Source organism: Podarcis muralis, chromosome 13 (genome assembly GCF_964188315.1).
Source record: "Podarcis muralis chromosome 13, rPodMur119.hap1.1, whole genome shotgun sequence".
Classification (NCBI taxonomy): Eukaryota; Metazoa; Chordata; class Lepidosauria; order Squamata; family Lacertidae; genus Podarcis; species Podarcis muralis.
The window spans coordinates 36,047,135-36,060,166 of NC_135667.1; the positions used below are offsets into that span (position 1 = coordinate 36,047,135).

Sequence of the window (13,032 nt, forward strand, 5' to 3'; positions counted from 1 at the left end):
TCTCCTAGCGATAGAGAACCTACATAAGGACTCTATATGGGCTCTTGGGTACCCCATAAGGCAGTGTTTTTCAACCACTGTTCCGCGGCACATTAGTGTACCGCGAGATGTTGCCTGGTGTGCCATGGGAAAAATTGAAAAATTCGAAAGATTTAAAAATAAAGTATTTTATAATTTTTCACATTTCTGTTTACTTACTATTTCATAATAAAGTAATTATAAAATACTTTCTTTGTGTTTATTTGATTCCTATTCAAGAGAATTACTTTATATATAGTCAATATAGGCACAGAGTTAAATTTTTTAACATTTTCTAATGGTGGTGTGCCTCGTGATTTTTTTTTCATGAAACAAGTGTGCCTTTGCCCAAAAAAGGTTGAAAAACACTGCCATAAGGGAAAAGCAGCAGTTTATTCTTATAACATTGGTAAGTGGGGCTACTCTCCCCAAAGCAGCCTGTGGTTTTGCAAGGTTCAGCGGAGAGGATGGGGCAGCCCAGGAAAAGTCTTTAAAGGCTGCCCATGGAGAAAATTAAGGGCTGCCGGAAAGAGGGGGCTGGTTTTTTTTTCCGGCTTCTCTGGCAGCCAAAGAATCCCCTGTTCTACCCAGGCATTTCGACGCCTCGGGGAGTCAGAAGTTGCATGCCCAGACTTTCTTCCCTCTGGGCTTCGAGCCAAGCAAGATTTGGCTCCGGTTACCAGCCTGTGCGCTGATGTCAGCTGCCCATAAGGAGAGCAGCCTTGCTGTAATCCGACACTCCGCCAGCCCAGAGCCCAGTTCCTGTGCCTCCATTTTGTGAATGAAATTCCTTTCTGCTCCATTCAGCAACAGGAGGGCTCCCTGCTAGGAAACAGAGGCAGGCGGGGGGGGGGGGAGGCGGCTCGAGGTTATGCAACGTAACGCAATGCCAGGCCTTCGGAAGAAGCACAGCAGCGCCTCTTCGCTCCCTCTCTGCTAGTATTTGAAGGTCACAAAATGTCACGGCACCCTGGAGCGGAATAACTGTGTGCCGTCGGGGTTTGATAAGCTTAAAAGTGAAGGCGCAATTTAAGCAAGGGGGTGGATAAAAAGGAAACCCCGGCAACCTCACAGGCCAGATAAAAGTCTCCAGCCAGATGAAAGGGTTGCCAGTTTCTTTTTGTACACAGAAATGGTACAGCGGTACCATGGTTCCCAAACTTAATCTGTTCTGGAAATCCGTTCCAAAACCAAAGCGTTTCCAAAGCCAAGGCGCGCTTTCCCATAGAAAGCAATGCAAAACGGATTAATCCGTTCCAGATTTTGAAAAACAACCCCTAAAACAGCAGTTTAACATGAATTTTACTATCAAACGCAGGGGTCAGCAACCTTTTTCAGCCGTGGGCCGGTCTACCGTCTCTCAGACCGTGTGGTGGGCCGGACTATATTTTGGGGAAAAAATATATGAATGAATTCCTATGCCCCACAAATAACCCAGAGATGCATTTTTTAAAAAAGGACACGTTCTACATTCTACTCATGTAAAAACACGCTGATTCCCGGACCATCTGCAGGCTGGAGTGAGAAGGCGATTGGGCTGCATCCGACCCACGGGCCTTAGTTTGCCTACTCCTGGTCTAATGAGACCATGGATCAATAAAACGAAAGCAATAAACAATGTACTGCAGTCACACAATCAATCAATCAATCAGTAGCTGAACTGGGTTCCACACAGTTACAAAAACAAAACAAAAAAGCCACAGAAATAAAAACACAAAATAAATAGCAAAAACAGATAGACCTCAGCGCAACACTCAAATCGGAAGAGTAACACTCAAAATGGAGCACAGCTTCCAAAAAAGGTTTGCAAACCAGAACACTTACTTCCGGGTTTGCAGTGTTTGGGTTCCAAGTTGTTTTGAGTACCAAGGCATTTGAGAACCAAAGTACCACTGTATTATTAAGTGGGGCAATTGAATAGATACATAAACTACCTGAAAATGATTTACAGATCTAACTCCGAGTAGACTTGCTAAAATGTATAAGTCCCAATCAGATAAGTGCTGGAGATGTAACAGGGTTGAGGGTACATTTCATCATATGTGGTGGACTTGTAAAAGGGTAAAAGAGTATTGGGAAATGATATACAATGAATTGAAAAAAAATGTTTTAAAATACCTTTCCAAAAAAAAAAAAACCAAACCACACAACCCAGAGTCCCTTTTCGTTGGGGAAAATTCAGAGGGAAATTCCCAGGTGTCAAAAAAGACTATTTATGTATGCTACCACTGCGGCCCATGTTTCGTTAGCCCAAAAATGGAAAATGAGTGAGGTCCCAACTAAAAAAGAATGGCAACTTAAAAACTGATGGAATATGTGCAACTTGCAGATTTAACATATAGAATAAGAGAACAAGAAGAACATACGTTTAAAGAAGATTGGGAAATGTTTACTGAATATATGGGTGAGAATTGTGTTCATTTAAAAATGCTGGTAGCATTAAGATAAATTCAACAGTGTGAATAAGTTTTGGTGGATGTGATAACAGAATACTGAATGGTTTAGTTTATGTGAAATATGGAGGGATATATGGTATGCAAAATGAACCATGGAAAGAGAAGAAGGGAAGTCATTGATATTGTAAATAATAAATAATAATAAAGAATAAATATAATAATAATAATAATAATAATTTATTATTTATACCCCGCCCATCTTGCTGGGTTTCCCCAGCCACTCTGGGCAGCTTCCAACCGAATATTAAAAACAATACAGTGTCAGACATTGAGAACTTCCCTAAAGAGGGCCGCCTTCTTTTAAAAATAAAAGAGTTGCTTATTGCCTTGACATCTGCTGGGAGGGCGTTCCACAGGGCAGATGCCACCACCGAGAAGGCCCTCTGCCTGGTTCCCTGTAACCTCACTTCTTGCAGGGAGGGAACCGCCAGAAGGCCCTGGGCGCTGGACCTCAGTGTCTGGGCTGAATGATGGGGGTGGAGACGCCCCTTCAGGTATCTTAGGCTGAGGCTGTTTAGGGCTTTAAAGGTCAGCACCAACACTTTGAATTGTGCTCGGAAGTGTACTGGCTGTTTAAACAAGTACAGTGGTACCTCGGGTTAAGAACTTAATTCATTCTGGAGGTCCGTTCTTAACCTGAAACTGTCTTAACCTGAGGTACAACTTTAACTAATGGGGCCTTCCACTGCCACCACACAATTTCTGTTCTCGCCCTGAAGCAAAGTTCTTAACCCGAGGTACTATTTCTGGGTTAGTGGAGTCTGGAACCTGAAGCGTATGTAACCCGAGTTACCACTGTATTTAAAACTGCAAAACAGAAAACGTAACAAAAATCATATAAAAGAAAAGAAAAGAAAAAATAAAGTACGATTAAGTGGAACTGTTGCATAGATACATAAATGTCAAAGCCCAGTTTGATCCCCACTCTGGTCTTAGAAGGCTATTGAAAAAACTGAATGAGAGGACCAATCTCACTGGAGAGGGTTTCGTTTATCCAGGGCAGGGGATAGGTTTGTAGGAGGTTTGTAGCTGGAGATGGTCCTGGAAGAACTTATTCAGAGATCTTGTAGTGCGTAAGCTATCCCTCCAGAGTGAGATGCGCACAAGAGAGGAGGGTAGGCTTGCCTAAAGAACAGCCGCCACCTTTTGATCACATCTCACAGGCTCATTAGCTTGCAAGCTATGAAACTGAGCACAGAAACATTCCAGGCTGAGAAGTAAAAGGAAATGAGTAAAGAAAGAAAAGATTGCCTCTCAGTCAAAGAAAGGAAGGGAGGGGGAGAGGTGCAACCTGGCTGAAAGTGACCTGTGGCTTTCTAGAAAGAAAGAAAGAAAGAAAGAAAGAAAGAAAGAAAGAAAGAAAGAAAGAAAGAAAGAAAGAAAGAAAGAAAGAAAGTAGGTTGGGTAGACTTATTTTGTCATTGTTGCCCCAAAAGTAGAAGAATACTGAGACGGTTAAGACCAATAAGTTTGGGGAAGCAGTTGAGTGTGGGATGAGAGGCTGCAAGCTTTCAAGATTCATCGAAGTTATAGTTGGCTGATGAAGAATTATATGAACCCGAAAAGCTTGTACATTTCCATAACATAATCAATAACTTAAGAAAAAGCAGCTTTTAAAAACACACACAAAACGGGCTGTACATTAAGGTACATTACGGAACTGCAGAAAGAGGGGGGAAGGAAGTCAAGTTTTGAATGTTAAAATGATTGTAAATTAGTGAAATGTATAAACCTGAAAAGCATGAACAAATATATTATTTTTAAAGGACCACTTCCATGTTTTGGGTGCTCTGTGCATGACACCCCAACCGCACCCCACCCTTCAGAAGAGGGGCCCCGCCATGATGACTCTGCAGGGCTAATGGGCTTCGATACGCTGTGCTGAAGAAAAATACTAAAGCAGGGGTCAGCAAACTTTTTCAGCAGTTGGCCGGTCCACTGTCCCTCAGACCTTGTGGGGGCCAGATTATATATATTGGGGGGGGGATGAATTCCTATGCCCCACAAATAACCCAGAGATGCATTTTAAATAAAAGCACACATTCTACTCATCTAAAAACACCAGGCAGGCCCCACAAATAACCCAGAGATGCGTTTTAAATAAAAGCACACATTCTGCTCTTGTAAAAACAGGCTGATTCCCAGACCATCCGCGGGCTAGATTTAAAAGGCGATTGGGCCAGATCCGGCCCCCGGGCCTTAGTTTGCCTACCAATGTACTAGAGCAGGGGTCTGCAACCTTTAAGACAAAAAGAGCCACTTGGACCCGTTTCCGAAGAAGAAAAAAACCTGGGAGCCGCAAAACTAACGCATGCACCGCCCCCATGCAACGTCACAGCCAGTACAGCGCCCGCCACAGTGGGGAGTGTCGGGGCACACAATGCGCCTCCTCCCCTCGCTAGTATCCGCCCCGGAGCCACGGCAAAGGTGTAAAAGAGCCACATGCGGCTCCGGAGCCGCGGGTTGCAGACCCCTGGTCTAGAGTATCTCATCTCTCTCTCTCACACACACACCCCACAATTCAGCCTGACTCTCTCACTGCCTACCTGCGTCAAAAGCATAGTCCATCTGCTCCTGTTTGATTACCACTCCTGCTGCATATCGGGAGCTGCCACCGGCCCCCAGTGGGTTTGCCTGGTCGTACATTGGGTCGTGGAACTCCTGCTTGAAGCCCTGGGCTGGGTACGGGAGGCACGGGGCAGACAGCGGGCGCTGATATGCCGGCGGGGCGTCCGATCCCAAGGCTTGAGAGGTGGGGAAGGATTGGCCCATCTCGCCGCGCAGCTGGTACGAGGAGCTGGGAGGAGGACAGAAAGATAATGGGCATAGAATAACAGGATTACAGACTTCGAGGGAACCCTGGTGATCATCTAGTCTCACCCCCCCGCCCGGCGCTGGGTGCAACTACAGCCATTCTGCTTAAAAGGCCTCCAGCGAAAGCTAAGATTTAAGAAACGCACTACAGTCGTACCTTGGAAGTCGAACGGAATCCGTTCCGGAAGTCTGTCCGACTTCCAAAACGTTCGGAAACCAAAGAACGGCTTCTGATTGGCTGCAGGAAGCTCCTGCAGCCAGTCGGAAGCCCTGTCAGACGTTCAGCTTCCAAAAAATAGTTCGCAAACCGGAACAGTCACTTCTGGGTTTGCGGCGTTCAGGAGCCAAAATGTTTGAGAACTACCGTATTTTTCGCTCTATAAGACGCACTTTTCCCCCTCCAAAAATTAAGGGGAAATGTGTGTGCGTCCTATTTGAGCGAATGCAGGTGCCTTGGCTTCAACGATAGCAATGCGAAGCCTCTGAAGCGCAGAGGGAGCGCTCCCCCCACGCTCCGGAGGCTTCGCGTTGCTTTCGCTGAAGCCTGGAGAGTGAGAGGGGTCAGTGCGCACCGACCCCTCTTGCTCTCCAGGCTTCAGGGATAGCTGCCTGAAGCCTTTGGAGTGCAGCGGGACCTCGCCCTGCGCTCCAAAGGCTTCAGGTTCCTTTTGCTGAAGCCGGGAGAGCAAGACTCTCCTGGCTTCAGCAGAGAGGGAGAGCTGCACAGTGCCCCTTCAGCCAAGCAGGAGGAGAAATGGAAGGGGCTCCGTTTCTCCTGCCACTTCGCTGAAGGGGCGCTGAGCGGAGAGGGGGAGAATTTTTTTCTTGTTCTCCCCCTCTAAAACAAGGTGCGTCCTATGGTCGGGTGCATCCTACAGAGCGAAAAATACGGTAAGCTGTTTAAAAACCAAGATAAGACTATACAAGCTGGCCAGCTCCCCATACAAAGCAATGTGAGTGTACAGCCGCCACCCTTTTGTAGAATCGCAGAACTGTTGGAAGGGACCTCAAGGATCATCTAGTCCAACCCCCTGCAATGCAGAAATCTTTTGCCTAACAAGGGGCTCAAACCCACAACCCTGAGATTCAGAGCCTCCTGCTCTACCGACAGAGCTATCGCCCATCTTGTGGCAAAGGCTCCCAGGCATGTGAACGACCGGAGTCTGGAATGCCAGGTGAATTCAGCAGAGCTTAGCTGCAGGTAAGCTTGCATCCTGCTCAACATTTCCAAACAGCCCGAGTTTCTGATCTCTGGCATGCCGGGTTGGGAAGGCGCCAAATAGGCTAACCGGTCGGAAGCAAGCCGAGACTAGTTGGGGTTTAGCCATACCCCAGAAAAATGGGCACTCACAGATACCCTGCAGGCATGTTTTGCATTGGAAGTGAAAAGTGAGCACGATGCTCAGCTCTGAAGATCTCTATATCTGTCTTTCCGTCTGTCTCTCTATTTCTTTGCTGGGTTTGGATTATGGGATGGGGCAGAGGAGTTTCCTGGAAGTTTATTTGCATTCTAAAATTAACCCGTTCTGGGGAGCGATGTGTTAGCCCGTCACACACACAAAGGGAGTGTTGTGAAACCTCTAAGACTAATATACGGTATGTAAGGTAAAGGTAAAGGTAAAGGACCCCTGGATGGTTAAGTCCAGTCAAATGGGGTTGTGGCACTCATCTCGTTTGTCCACAGACAGCTTTCCGGGTCATGTGGCCAGCATGATTAAACCGCTTCTGGTGCAACGGGACACCGTGACAGAAACCAGAGCGCACGGAAATGCCGTTTACCTTCCCTCCGCAGTGGTACCTACTTATCTACTTGCACTGACGTGCTTTCAAACTGCTAGGCTGGCAAGAGCTGGGACAGAGAAACGGGAGCTCACCCCGTCAAGGGGATTCGAACCGCCGACCTTCTGATTGGCAAGCCCAAGAGGCTCAGTGGCTTAAACCACAGCGCCAGATGTGGGGTACCCTTTGGCCCTCCAGATGTTGCAGAACTACAATTCCCACCATCCCTGGCCGTTGGCTAGGCTTCCTAGGCCTGGTGGGAGCTGTAGTTCTACAGCATCTGAAGAGAACAATGTGCTCCACTTTGAGCTCCTTGGAAGAAAAGGTTATATAGAAATATAATAAGAATAAAATACACACAAGCAAAAAGTAGGGTAAAGCTTTTCTGAAATAAGAGTCAAGGTTCAGGGCGCTCTTTCCCCGCCCCAGCCACTAAAAATAAAAAATAAATAAAAATGTAGGGACCCTGCCCAAGCGATGGGGAACTTGCAGCTCTCCATCTGTTGTTGGACTAGAACTCCCATAGTGCCTGCCCACTGATGGCCATTTGTGGACCAGCAATAGCCGGAGGACCACAGCTTCCCCCTCCTTGCCCTACCCACTAGCGATCCAGTTGACTACTTAGCTCAGGAGCTGGTAGTGTTTAAAGCAACTGAACCACATGTGTAGCCCCCTCTTCCCCAGAGGCCCACCAGAGCCCTAGCCTGAGCATATGTCGGAGGAAATATTATTGCAGTCAGACCAACAATTCATGTTTTGCTAGAGAGGTGTATGAAGGGGCTGAGGCTCACAGAGCTCTCTTGTAAAATTTGCTAGAGAGCACTCTGTGAGATCACTTCCTTTGTCTGCCTTGGCAGGAAACTGTGACACTACATACATACATACATACATACATACATACATACATACATACTTCCTTCCTGCCTCCTCTATCTTCATTGGGCTTCCTAGCTGACGCCATGTGCATGTCTGAGCTCATCATTTTTGAACTGAGATTTTGTACTTTTGTAACTTAGTAGTTATAAGCCTGCCTTCATATTGCTACTGTAATCGCTGCTTCGATACCTAGATTATGTAAGTAAACACTACTTTTATTTCTTCACAAAACAATGTGTGTGTGATTGTTGCTTTTTAAGGGGAAGGGGTAATACCAGGAAAAGCCAGCCTGCCTTAGAGCATCCTGGGTTATTGTTTCTAGAAGGTTAAATCCACCTTGTCTTAGCTTCCACGGTTAACCTGCAAAGGATGCTACTCTGCTGATCTCGCTAATGTGAGCAAGGAAGGATAACAGCTAGGCAATATAGCCTCTCCTAGTGTCTAAATCCATCCCTACAGAAACATTTAAGTCTTTCAAGGACTCCTGGCATTTGGTGGCTGGGAGGTCAAGCTTGAGCCTCCAGGATTGGTTGGGATGCATTGCGAAATGATACCTGCTCAATGCCATGGCTCACCTGTGCTCCATAAGGTATGCCCGTCCGGGCGCAGCCTGGGGTAGGCTGTGGGAGCTCACAAAGTTTGACTCTTGCCTAGAAAAATACGCAAGCATCAGTTGCAGACAGATATACATCTTTCTTGCTCCCACTGACCTCCTCCACTTATCCCAGCATAACCCTGACACATGGTAACTGGTGCGATTCTCAAACAGTTGCTCATTTTTCTTAGCGACCTCATTCTCTGGGTACAGATCATTACGTAGCCAACAGGGTGGATTTCATTCAAATCAAATCAATTTAAATCACTAGTCAGTAAGACTTGATTTAAACCATTTTTTTTACAGAAAGACTCATTCCTGCTGGTATAATCTTAATATTTGCAACCAGATGAAAGTTTTATTTTTGGAATAATAAATTTTCAGAGTAGACAGATAAATTGTGAAATTATTGTGAGGTTTAATAAGTTAACTGTTTATATTGGGACAACTTTTCTTCTGTACTTTATTGGAAGGAGAAAAACAATCACTTCCTTAATAACAATTTGAACCATTTATTTAACTAAAACAATAACATTGTAGTCTATGTATCCATGTTTGTTAACTGATGTGGTTAAACAATTGAAAAAAGACTTAGACTGAGTTTTAGCACACATGAAAAACTTAAAACAAATCCTTTTTTCCTGATGAATAGCCTTTGGGCTATAATATAACTTAAATAGAAAACCACCTTTAGATTTTTTCCTCCAAAAGCATTTTATTTTAAAAATCCAATTTAAATTTTAAAAAATCCAATTTATATTTTTTAATTTATTTATTTTTTAAATCATTGATTTTTATCCACCCTGGTAGCCAAAACAGCACCACCCATGCACAAGAGGAAAGTATCAGCAGACAAGGGAAACCTTGAAGTTTGCAGCAGTATAAAAAAGTATTGGGCTGGAGGAACCCTTAAAGGTGATGGGCCGGGGGGGGGGGGGGAATGGATGGCAGGGAGGGAAATCTCCAAAGCAACCCAATGAGGACTGTGTATGTTTAGTGGGCACGGAATGCTGCCTGGCTGTTTCTGGGGAGAGGTGGGATGGAGTGACCAGGAAAAGGGCATATCTTGCTAGCCGGCCACTTGATGAAGGTCGAGTCGGTGGAATCCTCGTACGGACAGATTGCCAGCACATCTATTCTTAACGCTTTCAAGGAACACTGGAAACGCATCTTGTTAAGTTGTGGGTGAACATATCAGACGACACAGCGATTCTTCAAACAGCTCTTGTTTATTCACAGGCCAGGCCAGAACTGAACTGAAGGGTTCAGCCAGCCTGCTTATATAGAGCTCCACTACAACGCAACAGTAACCATTTTCTGTACCTATCCAATCACTGAACGTCACTTTCGATCCCTTATTTGCATATGTGGACCTGAACTATCTATAGTATCACCCCGCTGGCCCAGGGTGAGAACTTCAGTACATAACACATCTCATAATGACAGGTGTGCTTCAGGTGAATGTCAGATCAGGGGAAATGGGTTGGAACCCACTCACCCAAAACATTACCTGGCGTAAAGGCATTGCTCCCCATTACGGTACTGGTAAGGCTGTCTGCGCCGGCAGGACCCCGCTGCTTCCGAACATGGGCTCTGGGGCTCCTTCTTGATCTTAGCTGGGGGGCTGTGAAGGGCTACTGGGAAAAGGAAATCGAGACATCAAGGCCTTTCAACAGGAAAGAGCCTGCATTATGACTGGGTTGGGGAGCCCGTGGTTCTCCAGAAGCTATCGGACTCCAACTCCCATCAGCCCTAGTCCAGCGTGGCCAGCCATCATGGGAGTTGTAGTCCCAACATTCGGAAGGCCAAGCCTGGGCAATGTGTATGGAGGTCTCTCTCAGCCTCACTCCAAAGGAAAGCAGAGAAAGATGTTTGGCACCAGCTTGGCGGCAAGAGTTGCCAGAAGGAGGCGTACAGGGCACCATCCAACCATCTCAGGGGTGCTACTTTGGATTTGTGTAGGGTTTACTCCCTTTGTACAGCAGGCTAACTTCTACATCTCCCTCTCTAGCCTATATCCAGGAAAGCCAAATAATAATAATAATAATAATTTATTATTTCTGCCCCACCCACCTGGCTGGGTTTCCCCAGCCATTCTGGGCGGCTCCCAACAGAATATTAAAAGCACGATAAAACATCAAATGTTAAAATCTTCCCTAAACAGGGCTGCCTTCAGATGACTCCTAAAATCAGATAGTTGTTTATTTCCTTGACATCTGATGGGAGGGCGTTCCACAGGGAGGGCGCCACTACCAAGAAGGCCCTCTGCCTGCTTCCCTGTAACCACACTTCTCACAGTGAGGGAACCACCAGAAGGACCTCCATGTCTGGGCTGGACGATGGGGGTGGAGACGCTCCTTCAGGTATACTGGGCCGATGCTGTTTAGGGTTTTAAAGGTCAGCACCAACACTTTTAATTGTGCTCAGAAACGTATTGGGAGCCAAAGTAGGTCTTTCAGGACTGGTGTCATATGGTCTCGGCAGCCACTCCCAGTCACCAGTCTAGCTACCGCATTCTGGATTAGTTGTAGTTTCTGAATCACCTTCAAAGGCAGCCCCACATAGAGCGCATTGCAGTAGTCCACGCGGGAGATAACCAGAGCATGCACCGCTCTGGCGAGGCAGTCCACAGGCAGGTAGGGTCTCAACCTGTGTACCAGATGGAGCTGGTAGACAGCTGCCCTGGACAATGCCAAAAGCATTGTCAGAGTTCAAGATGGGGGGGGGGGGGGCAGAGGGAAAGCATTCAAGGAGGGTGCAAAGCATGATGGGTGTGACAGAGTCAGGCAGAGGGACTTTGAGGGCTACATCTGACTTGCAGGCCTGAGGTTCCCCACTTCCCAGTTCAGCGCATGCCCGTTGTGCGAAAGGGATCAGGCATGCTGGCGTTCCAGACATTTTCATCACCTTCTGGTTTCTCCCACTAAAGCCCTACCTTCCCCTCCTCCTCCTCCTCCTCCTCCTCCTCCTCCTCCTCGCCATCTCCCCAGCCAAAGTACTTACAGTTTTCTGAATGAAAGTCAGGCACAAATTGCTCATCGCTGTCTGGAACTTGAGCTGCAAAAGGGCAAGAGAGAAGAGAAAGCAACGTTTGGCATCAAACTCGGCGCTCTATTAAAACCAGGCTCCAGAAGAAATAAGGCAGCAGGGATTGTGGCGGGTGGGGGGGGGGGAGGGATGTGGAGAACTAGCTTGCACATGAGATGATGGGAAAAGGATCACTGCCAGGAGACGGGAGCCAGTTTCCCCCTTGGGACTCCAGTCACTTCTACGTAATCTTTTCCCCCCAGTAGGTTCGCCCATTAGCACGGCTGCCTGTTTTCCTCCCTCCGGAGGATCAAAAACTCAGGTGCTCTGCTTCCTTTCCCATTGTGCAGTGCCGATCTCTTAGCGCTTCGGGCGATGCTGCAATAGAAGACCAGTCTAGCTTGGTCCAGCTCAAGAGATAAGATGCCACCAAAGAGCAGCGCCACGCAGCCGAGGGATCCAGACCACAGTAAGGTACAAGCAGCAAGAGATAAGGCAAGCCAGACCAAGCTGCTGGTGGCAGCCAGTGTGGCATAGTGGTTAGAGTGCTGGCCTAGGAGCTGGGAGACTGGGGTTCAAATCCCTACTCAGCCATAAGCTTATTGTGTGACCTTGAGGCATTCACCGTCTCTCGGCCTCACTGAGTTGCTGTAAGGATAAACCGGGAGAAGGAGAACCCTGGGAACTGTAGTTTGTTAAGGGTGCTGATGGTTGTTAGCAGCATTAGAAATTCAGGTATATAACTTATTCAGTACCTTAAACCTAGGCTGCCGTCGCCACCACAGATTGTCTAAGCGCCATTTCTTTTCATTGATGTTTCCTGCTGTTGCTCATTTATACGTTAATCCTTATTGTCATTGTCCCATACAGAACAACGAAATTGAAAAAATCTACCTCAGACATTCAAAAACCAACAAGCCATTTCTACGCCACTTTATATTTAAAAGGAGAAATCTCAAAGGGGTTTACAACACATCAAAACGGCAAATAAAACAATGCAGAATGAAACTTAATTCAGGATTTGAGGAAAATATTTCAGATCCTTCTCTAGGTGACATTTTGCTTTCCCCAGTCGCCAGCCCGGCATCCAGAGATCTCCATGTGGTCGCAATTAGACACAAAATGTGCCTGGCACTTGGCTAATTTCAAACACTGGTTGTTAGAGACCCCAGATCCCCACGCAGAGCTACAATTTCCAAAGTGGTTCAAGAGTCAGTCCTTCCCAGGGAATTACAGTGGTACCTTGGTTTTCAAGCGCCTCAGAAGCCTAACATTTCGGTTTTCGAATGCCGAAAACCCAGAAGTGAATGCTTCCATTTTCAAACACGCTGAGGAAGTTCAATGGCTTCTGAGGCACGTTTCTCAATTGATTTTGCTGACCGCCCATTGCGCCTCGGTTGTCGAGCGTCTTAGAAATAGAATGGTCTTCCGGAATGGATACATTTGACAACTGAGTTACCACTGTAT

At 46.6% G+C, this 13,032-nt stretch overlaps 1 protein-coding gene across 4 annotated transcripts in view; it reads right to left on the reverse strand.

The window, feature by feature from the left end:
* The window catches only part of ETV4 (ETS variant transcription factor 4), a 39,834-nt gene that overhangs the window by 11,018 nt on the left and 15,784 nt on the right, over nucleotides 1-13,032 (reverse strand). For 2 of the 4 annotated variants that reach the window (XM_028702721.2, XM_028702718.2), the window contains 4 exons: nucleotides 11,542-11,595; nucleotides 10,049-10,175; nucleotides 8,519-8,593; nucleotides 5,021-5,271 (listed from right to left, as the gene is read on the reverse strand). In XM_028702721.2, the coding sequence (XP_028558554.2) occupies nucleotides 5,021-5,271; nucleotides 8,519-8,593; nucleotides 10,049-10,175; nucleotides 11,542-11,595 (507 nt within the window). The remainder of the gene's footprint in view (nucleotides 1-5,020; nucleotides 5,272-8,518; nucleotides 8,594-10,048; nucleotides 10,176-11,541; nucleotides 11,596-13,032) is intronic. The other 2 variants (XM_028702719.2, XM_028702720.2) reach the window with 2 other exon arrangements.